Below are 9,567 nucleotides of genomic sequence, written 5' to 3'. Positions count from 1 at the left end.
GGAATATCGGCAAATTCTTTTTTAATAAATTCTTTTCCATTTTTTCCAACATTTTTTCTGTTTCCCCTCACTTTTTGCTCTAAACTTTCTTATAGTAGAAATTACACAATGGTAATTCACATGCATATAACTCTTGGTATCAATGGTATGTGGTCGTCTGATTAACCATAATCCTAAGTAAATCTCTGAGATAATCCTATGAGATAATCCGTACCTCACATTCGTAAACCAGGGGACTGGGAAAACAACTTTTTCCAAAATGGCGACCTTCCCATTTGCAGTATGATAATTTGCCACTTTCATTTCAATATTGGATGCTTTGTATCAATTATCCTTCGTGCTCGAGTGGTTCTACATTAAAATCGAAATATTTAAAATCATGTAAAAGTCCTCCTCATATATTCCTTTGGAATGGAACAACATGGATGCATATTTATCGGTGAGTCAAAACATAGTCAAAACCGTTATTAAACTCTGTACGAACTCTTACAAAATTGGTAAATATTTGCGGGTAAATAATGTAAAAATATTACTCCTACATTTCCTCTTTACTATTTGGGTACTTGAAGGTTCAAAATACAATTTCCCGGTGTAATTAAAATTTCAAAATTTCATACAGCACATTGATATATTAAAATAGTATCGAAATCTTACCTATTTAAATGGCTGTGAAATTTATAGTGTCGGTTTTGCCACGATCTATGAGACAATATCTGAAGCATTTAAATATTGTCTCTTTTAATCACTTGGTCAACATAATGTTTTCAGATCAGCTCAGATAGGTCCACATAAGACAGCCAATTTATGACAAATTGTGAAGAACATTTAGGCCCAAATGAGAGAAGTTGAAAATTAATCTTAAATTGATAATATCTATAAACAATTTTTCCACTTGTTTAGATGCAACCTGGAAAGACATGCTCAAAGCATTTTGGTACACAACTCAAAAAGGTGACCGTGATAAGACCAAACAAGAACTTAAAGCTGTGCTGGGAGGATTGGAGAAATGTCTGCCATGTTTTTCTGTGAGATCTGCCTTAGATCTCTTTCTATCAGTCATGCAGTTTCCAAAAGGATCCGAGATCCTTATGAGTGCTATTAATATTCCTGATATGGTTTATATAATTGAACATCATGGGTTGACTGTAGTACCAGTAGATATTGATGTTGGTACACTTTGTCCTCGATATGAGGACCTAAAAAGGCTCATAACGCCTCGCACTGTCTCTATACTCCCTGCTCACATCTATGGTCGATGGACAAGTATGGATGGTATAATAAAAGTTGCCCAGGAGCATAATCTCTTGGTCCTTGAGGACTGTGCTGAATCATTTTCAGGGCTATCAGACCTTGGTCATCCTCAGAGTGATCTTGTGTTTTTCAGTTTCGGTGCCATAAAGTATGCAACAGCAATGGGTGGTGCCATAGTTAAAGTTAGAAATCCTGAAATACTTGAAAAAATGCGAGCAAAGTTACTGAGCTACCCTGTTTTTTCTGAAAGCGATTATGTTGAACGGTTATTCCGATATTCTGTCGTCATGTTCCTTGTCAATAATCCTTTGGTGACAAAACTTGGTGTGAAGTTTTTACACTATTTCAGTATCAATTACAAGGAAAAAATTGTCTCACTTCTACGAGGTTTTCCTGGAAACATTATCAAAAAGGTTCGTCATCAGCCATCAACCAGTATGCTTTGCATGATGCTACACAAACTACAGGAGTTTGATGGCCAAGAACATACAAAAGCTAAGATCAATGGAGATTTTGTCCTCAATAGTTTGTGTGAAGACATTCTGATTCCTGGATATAATGCAGATAAGATGAATTATTGGCTTTTTCCTATACTTGTGGTAAGTGCTTTTTTCTAAATCTGAACACCAAATGTAATGTGAATTTATATTGTAATGCAGTTAGTTATCCCCATCTAATCTATCCTTCATCCTTGTCTTTCCAACACTAAAATAACCAGAATTTATCTCCCCTAATACAGGACAACCCAACCGAATGGGTAAAAGAACTGGAGCAAGAACGAATCGAGGCGTACAGTGGAGTCACCCAACTCGACCTGGTAAAACCCAAATGTTACAATCAAAATCACCCACCTGACGTTGAACATGAAGAAGCACATTCAGAATGCCCCCATGATGTCGAAACAAAACATAAAAAGAACACAAATCAATCTTGCCCGCCGATCAACAACACCAATTTCTCAAGCTTCGGTTGCATTAATCACGACCATGCAGATCTCTATCCACACAAAGCGAAATTCCTTATAGACCACGTTGTTTACTTGCCCGTTCACAAGCGAGTACCACTTAAAGATTTAGAGTATTTGTGTAAATGTGTACTTAGAGTTGCCCAGCGCCGTCAAACGGGCGTTGCCTCTTCAAAGGACTTGCTACTAAACGAGTATAAAATGCTTTCAAAGTTATGAACTAATATTCAATTGATAATAACAATTACGATAATACGCTAATAGCTATAGGTATTTAAGCACGAAGATTTATTTATTGTTGGAATTTATACATATTACATATATTTAGCTATTTTCAAATGATGTCAGTGATGATTTTAATTAAATTTATCTTTGTAAGTTATAAACGATTCGTAAGCAACATTCATTCAACTAACAGTCTACCTTCCACCTTTATTTCATCATTTTCATGGCCTACATTTTCTCTCGCGATCAGATTCTCTGGCCTACAGATTTTCAACCTGACGGGATAACCGCGTGTGCATTTTCTGAAGAACATTCTACCTAAAGATGAACTCCTTTCGTTACTCCAGAGTCGGAATATCTAGTGTATTGTAATATTTCACCGCTTCAAGTGCGCTGTCCATTCCTGTGTTAAAAAGTGGATGTGTCGTATTCTTTTAAAAAAAATAAAGAAAAGATTGATATAGAACCCGGTATAAGATAAACGGGGGGCGGTTATTCAAAAGCTGGTTGGCTTAACCCTGGGTTAAAACAAATCTTTACATCAATTTTTTAATCGTTTGTTTACAAAGTTGAATACCTTTTTCCATAAAACTTTTCTGGAGAGACAAAAGCCATATTTTTTTTAAGGTTTAAAATAAACAACGGTCCAGAAGCATTCAAACCAAAACAGTGGATTGAAATTTAACCCAGGGTTAGCGCTAACCCAGCTTTGAACGGGAGGCTAAACCCACGAAAGGTGTCAGCGCAAAGATAGGAAACATTTAAAGCATTTTCTTACCAATAGATTGTCTTCCCGCCCTACAACGTTGAGATGAACCTTGTCCATTTCATTAAAACGCTGTGCAACCGACAGACCACTTAAACAGTAGCAAGTGTGGTAGAAATCCCGCATCCTATCAAGAACAAGACAACAATTTTACTTTCGTCGAGAAGACTTTTTTTCACTTTTATACCACAGAACCTCCAAACTCAACGGATCCAGGAGGAATGCTAAGACTTACTTTCCTGGTTTATCAATCAGTCCACCAGAAGCGTATTGACAGTTTGCCAATACATATGTCTGTAGGGCAGCTGTGAAAAAAAGTAATGTTGTCTACTGAAATATAAACTACAAAATTTGATGGCCCATCCTACGGAGTCCATACGGAATCCTCTTGAAATATACTTTAATTCTATTTCAAATTTATGTCAGAGCAACAGTTCTTACTATATATAATCGATTAAATACTGTAGAATGGATTTCTATTTCGACAACGCTTTCTGAGCACTGCATGGTTGGCTAATCAGTGCGAGATCACCTGGATTGTTTGGTCGGATTTTTCGGTTCTGCATGTCGTCTATGCTACTCTATACCTTACCCTGATCAAACATCCAATTTTCACTGCTCAATGCTGTATCATTTTGTTTCTTTAAAACGTGATGCAGTAGAGGAAAAACACCTCCTTGCCACAGAGAATAGCAACCGTCTACCAATTTGTTAGTCCTCCCCTTTAAAACATACATGAATACAGTTTTCAGAAGAAGCGCAGTGCCGGTTCATAGCGAGTTTATCTTAACCTTGGAGAAGATTTTGCTACAGAAACTCGTTAAAGTGTTTAAGTGCATTCTTCCTGCCATTGAGGCAAACTAAAATACGAAAAAGCGAACCATTTGCTATTCAATGACATTCATTAATCGGAGCTAAAAATCATCTTTACCTGAAAACCACCCTCTAGTCTCATTTGCCTTTGGCTTGTCCATTTCTGTTGAATAAATTAAACCATCTTAGGTAAGCTGACATTGCTTTTACATACGCATTGCACCACTGCATGTTGTATTTGTAAAACTTACAAGTAACTTTTTTATATCAATTTTATCTTCTTCACCTAAGAGGACCAGGGCAGCAAAACCACAGAATGAGTACCCTCCATGTGCTTCAACTCCTGGGGGAGGATATGATGCAGAATTTCAGATTGAAGTTTTATAATTATAGAGTTCTGGTCAAGGTCGGATATTATGGAATGAAAAGATCAGAAGATGTGAGGTGGTAGATATTGCAGAGAAGATGAGGGAAGCAAGGTTGAGATGATATGGACACGTAATAAGAAGAGATGAAGGGGAGATGGTCGGAGATATTATGGAATGAAGAGATCAGAAGATGTGAGGTGGTAGATTTGCAGAGAAGATGAGGGAAGCAAGGTTGATGTTATATGGACATGCAATAAGAAGAGATGAAGGAGAGTTGGTCAGAGATATCATAAAATGAAGAGATCATAAGATGTGAGGTGGTAGGTATTGCAGAGAAGATGTAGGATGCCAGGTTATGGTGATATAAATATAAAATAAAGAAGTGTAGGAAAAATTGTACAAGAAACTGATTGGAATTCTTTGGCAATATGGGCATCAGTAAAAATGTTGTAAATTACCAGGTTCACCAGAAAATCCTCCCTCATATGTTTGACAACTAAAGAATCAAGCAAAGTTATATTAGAAATAAACTTTGAACATTGATTTACGGTTTATACACAGAAACCATCATTGATTAAGTTGCACACAAGTCCAAACCTTTTAATCCAATCTCCTGTATTGTGGAATAATTCTGGCATGTGCACATTTGTTATTCTGGCGACAACAGCAGCACAATAAGCACCTCTGGAAAACAGATATCACTATTAGTTTTATTATTAGTTTTTAGTTTTTAGTTAAAAGCATTGTTAGCATTGTAATGAAAACCTACCTTATATCAACTTCCCCATCATGATGCATTTTAAATGCCCCTTCGACTGTATGACACCCTAGCAGAAACCTTTGCAGACCTTTTCTAAAAGAATATCACATATTTTAACAAATCATTGCTACACCAACATCTACACTAGCAAACTCAAATTTCCTGCCGAAGGCAAAATAGGTTTTCTTTGACCTCAAATGTTTTTTGAATTATTTCCTAAAGTCGTGAAATTTCTACAAGTTTTTTCAATACAAGTATTTCGGATCAAAACTCAGAAAATCTAACAGGCACCAGCTTAATTCAATTCCTGCTGATTTATCATTCCATTTGTTTAGAGTTCATTTGTCAACACTGGTAAATGTATGCTTCACAACTTCTATACCTGTCTATAGCATCATAGGCCTGGGGATAGTAAATACCGGCAATGGCTATGGCACAAACAGCAGCATATGTTGGTGCCAAGTGCGGCAACTGGCCTGGGCCACCTATAACAATAGGAGAAAGTTGTAATCTATAATCCACATAGTAGAGTCAAATTGCATAACTTGTTCAATTCTATTTGAATTGAGCTACATGAACTGAGGTTGTGTTTATTTGAACTACTGTTAAAGTGCTTACCTCCAAAGCCCCCATGTGGACTTTGACATTTTTTTAAAAATTCTGTAACCCTTATAATGGAAAAAACATTCATGAATCAGTAGGTCAGAAATACATGCATGCCATTCTTTAAAATGGTATATATTTGTGTAGATTACCTTTCTGCTATCTCTTTTGTAATCGGTTGATCAAGAAGTTCCAATGAGTGGAGAATCCAAAAACAAAGCCATGGTCGACTTGCATCAAGACACTAGAAAAACCAAGGATGAAAATTCTGAAAAAGTACAAGCTCACTTTGAGAAATACAACAATCATATACAGTCTGTAATTTATCTTAAGATGAGAAAAATAATTTGTCTGCAGTACACTCAAAATTCCTGGGAACCACAACTTATTATAATTTTTTATATATCATATAAGCCCTTGTTCAGACTTTTGGGACAATTTTTTTTGATACTATGAGGCACTGAGGTGTACATATCTAATCATGCATAATTTGTTTTAAATTGTTTGCAACTAGCAATTAAACAAGTGAAAATTTCAATTGCAGCAAGGCTTTGAAATCAGACAATCCTTGAGTCTAGATCCTTGATTGCATCGATAACAAATATATCAAACATAAACATACAGAATAAGACGAGGACAGTTGATTCAATCCTTTGACACAATATTGAATATGTTTCTTTCTGTTTAGTACAAGTCTATACAAAAAATCCCCAGAAATATATGGTAAGCCACAAGTCACAAGACTTCTAAAATCTAAATCTTGTCTGGCAAGGTTTAAATACATATAGCCTTGAAAACTAAATGGGGGAAATGGTTTGATATGTATTTTATATTAAAACTACTTTATACTAACTCTGAAATGCCTTCAGATATTTCTTCCATTAATTCATAGTTAGTAATTATTGCACTTTCCACTCTTCTCTATAGAAATAGTCAAACAGCAGAAACTGCATTTAGTATGTAAAGCGAAAGCAAAGCCATTGGAGCTTTTGGATTCAAACCTGTTCTTCCGTTGTGTGCGTAGGAAATCCATCATCCTTTATTTTCAAATCGTGAAACGATTTCGAACTGTGAAATGTCATTTTTTGCGAATTCTTTTTTGTTTTGATTTTCGTCAACTTTTAATATCCGCGCTCAGTCTTCCCGTTGCCTGCGAACAGGCTGCGCCTATCTTAAAATATCTCTTTGGTGGCCAAAATCGAAATCTCTTTGGTGGCCAAAAATTGAAGCTCAGGGTAGGGAGGGTTGGGAGGTAAAACTTAGGGTTAGGAGGTAAGGCTTAGGGTTGGGAGGTCAGGGTTAGGGTTGGGGGTCAGGGTTAGGGTTTGGGGGTCAGTGTTAGGGTTGGGGGGTCAGGGTTAGGGTTAGTTTTTATAAAAAATTAGCAAATGATTGTATTTTACCTTGTTTGTGACATTCCTGGATAATTACTCTCACGTCGGCTTCAAAAACGCAGAAAAACTACCTTCGAATTTGATGACCGCCAACGGCCGTTCTAAGTTTTATTAGAATTCACTGGTTGGTGGTTGGAATGGGGCCACTGGCATGGGTGGCTGGGACACCACCACTGAGCTACTGATAAATAACAGATACAGAGCTGGAATTAGTGTACCTACGTTTGTAGCGCGAATGCGCGCAAGTGCCTGAGTTAAAAAATAATAAACAATTCAGCAATTTATCTTAATTGTGTAAAATGCTATATAAATGAAGACCCTGTAATGCTTTAATCGAAATAACTTGCGAAGACAATGGCCTCCCAAGTGGCAAGTCGACGGTTTGAATCCAAGAATAACTTTATTATATTCGAGACTGAAACCATAGCCTTACAGCATAAGATCTCGTAGTCTAGTGGTGCAAACAATGGTCTTCCAAGTAGTAAGTTGATGGTTCGAATCCAAGCATTGCCGTTTTTTCATTATAGCCTTCGAGAAAAGGATAAAGTAAATTAAATATGTAAAATAACCATACCCGTTCAGTACCAAAAGATCTTGTAGTCTAGTGGCGCAAACAATGGTCTCCCAAGTAGAAAGTTGATGGTTCGAATCCAAGCATTGCTGTTTTTTCATTATTGCTTTGGAGAAAAGGATAAAGTAAATTAAACAGGTAAAATAACCATACCCGTTCAGCACCAAAAGATCTTGTAGTCTAGTGGCGCAAACAATAATCTCCCACGTAGAAAGTTGATGGTTCGAATCCAAGCATTGCTGTTTTTTCATTATAAACTTCAAGAAAAGGATAAAATAAGTTAAATAACTATGGCCTTTCAGTACCATATCTCGTGGTCTAGTGGTTACTGAAGACAATGTTCTCCCAAGTAGGAAGTGGAAGGTTCGAATCCACGCATAACCATTTTCATTATCATTTTCGTGAAAAGGATAATCAAGTAAATTAAATAACCATAATTTAAATGAGAAAAATATTCCCTTGAATGACCCTAGACACCGCCTTAAAACTCGGATAGCATTGCCTTGACCAGTAGACCACTAGAACTTGTCCTGGTCGAAAACGCAATTTTCCGGCGAACTCGATCATGCTCGAATTTGCCATTTTCCGGCGAATATGACCATGGTCGTATTTGCCATTTTCCAGCAAATATGACCATGGTCGTATTTGCCATTTTCCGGCGAATATAACCATGGTCGTATTTGCCACTTTCCGGCGAATATGACCATGGTCGTATATTTGCCATTTTTCGGCGAATATATGACCATGGTCAAATATTTGCCACTTTCCGGCGAATGTATGACCATGGTCGTATATTTGCCATTTTTCGGCGAATATATGACCATGGTCAAATATTTGCCACTTTCCGGCGAATGTATGACCATGGTCGTATATTTGCCATTTTCCGGCGAATGTATGACCATGGTCGTATTTGCCATTATCCGGCGAATATGACCATGGTCGTATTTGCCATTTTCCGGCGAATATGACCATGTCGTATTCGCCATTTTCCGGCCAATACGACCATGATACGACCATGGTCGTATTCGTCATTTTACGGCCAATACGACCATGATACGATCATGGTCGTATTCGTCATTTTACGGCCAATACGACCATGGTCGCGTATTCGTCATTTTACGGCCAATACGACCAAGATACGACCATGGTCGTATTCGTCATTTTACGGCCAATACGACCATGATACGATCATGGTCGTATTCGTCATTTTACGGCCAATACGACCATGGTCGTATTCGTCATTTTACGGCCAATACGACCATGGTCGAGTTAGTCGTTTTCCGGCGAACTCGACCATGGTCGAGTTAGTCGTTTTCCGGCGAACTCGACCATGGTCGAGTTAGTCGTTTTCCGGCGAACTCGACCATGGTCGAGTTAGTCGTTTTCCGGCGAACTCGACCATGGTCGAGTTAGTCGTTTTCCGGCGAACTCGACCATGGTCGAGTTAGTCGTTTTCCGGCGAACTCGACCATGGTCGAGTTAGTCGTTTTCCGGCGAACTCGACCATGGTCGAGTTAGTCGTTTTCCGGCGAACTTGACCATGGTCGAATTAGTCGTTTTCCGGCGAACTCGACCATGATCGAATTAGTCGTTTTCCGGCCAATTCGACCATGGTTGAGTTCGCGGCGAATACGACTATGGTCGATATCGCTATTTTCCGGCGAATACAAGCATGGTCGAACTGGCCATTTTCCGTCGAGTACGGCCATGGTCGAATTGGCCATTTCCCGGCGAATACGACTATGGTCGATATCGCGATTTTCCGCCGGACTCGACCATGGTCAGTCGAATACGCCGTTTCCCGGCGGACTCAACTTAAATAACGATGGACTTAGAGGAAAAGATCTTGTAG

General features: G+C 38.1%; 2 protein-coding genes across 2 annotated transcripts; one reads left to right on the top strand and one right to left on the bottom strand.

Annotated features, from left to right (window-relative positions):
• Positions 1-269: 269 nt before the first annotated feature.
• LOC114531660 lies at positions 270-2,540 on the top strand. The gene is made up of 3 exons (XM_028553279.1): positions 270-439; positions 901-1,850; positions 1,991-2,540. Exons 1-3 carry the CDS (start codon positions 412-414, stop codon positions 2,432-2,434), a joined length of 1,422 nt encoding a protein of 473 aa, XP_028409080.1. The 5' UTR covers positions 270-411; the 3' UTR covers positions 2,435-2,540.
• Positions 2,504-6,922, bottom strand: LOC114531662 (protein farnesyltransferase subunit beta-like). The gene is made up of 15 exons (XM_028553280.1): positions 6,752-6,922; positions 6,604-6,671; positions 6,373-6,445; positions 5,903-5,994; positions 5,766-5,815; positions 5,530-5,632; positions 5,157-5,240; positions 4,985-5,071; positions 4,846-4,883; positions 4,271-4,362; positions 4,138-4,182; positions 3,799-3,928; positions 3,442-3,511; positions 3,219-3,333; positions 2,504-2,871 (listed from the first exon to the last, which is right to left on the bottom strand). Exons 1-15 carry the CDS (start codon positions 6,830-6,832, stop codon positions 2,779-2,781), a joined length of 1,221 nt encoding a protein of 406 aa, XP_028409081.1. The 5' UTR covers positions 6,833-6,922; the 3' UTR covers positions 2,504-2,778.
• Positions 6,923-9,567: the final 2,645 nt, after the last annotated feature.

This window comes from Dendronephthya gigantea, unplaced genomic scaffold (genome assembly GCF_004324835.1).
Source record: "Dendronephthya gigantea isolate DGI-Jeju-01 unplaced genomic scaffold, DenGig_1.0 000073F, whole genome shotgun sequence".
Lineage (NCBI taxonomy): Eukaryota > Metazoa > Cnidaria > Anthozoa > Malacalcyonacea > Nephtheidae > Dendronephthya > Dendronephthya gigantea.
This window is presented reverse-complemented; position numbering and strand designations above follow the sequence as displayed.

Excerpts from the sequence above, each read along its gene's own strand:
- LOC114531662 (XM_028553280.1), bottom strand. The coding sequence starts at position 6,832 with ATGACATTTCACAGTTCGAAATCGTTTCACGATTTGAAAATAAAGGAT. Across the intron at positions 5,241-5,529 it reads GCCTATGATGCTATAGACAG|AAAAGGTCTGCAAAGGTTTC; the intron begins GTATAGAAGTTG and ends ATATTCTTTTAG. Across the intron at positions 4,363-4,845 it reads AGGATTTTCTGGTGAACCTG|GAGTTGAAGCACATGGAGGG; the intron begins GTAATTTACAAC and ends ATCCTCCCCCAG.
- LOC114531660 (XM_028553279.1), top strand. The coding sequence starts at position 412 with ATGGAACAACATGGATGCATATTTATCG. Across the intron at positions 440-900 it reads ACATGGATGCATATTTATCG|ATGCAACCTGGAAAGACATG; the intron begins GTGAGTCAAAAC and ends CCACTTGTTTAG. Across the intron at positions 1,851-1,990 it reads GGCTTTTTCCTATACTTGTG|GACAACCCAACCGAATGGGT; the intron begins GTAAGTGCTTTT and ends CCCCTAATACAG.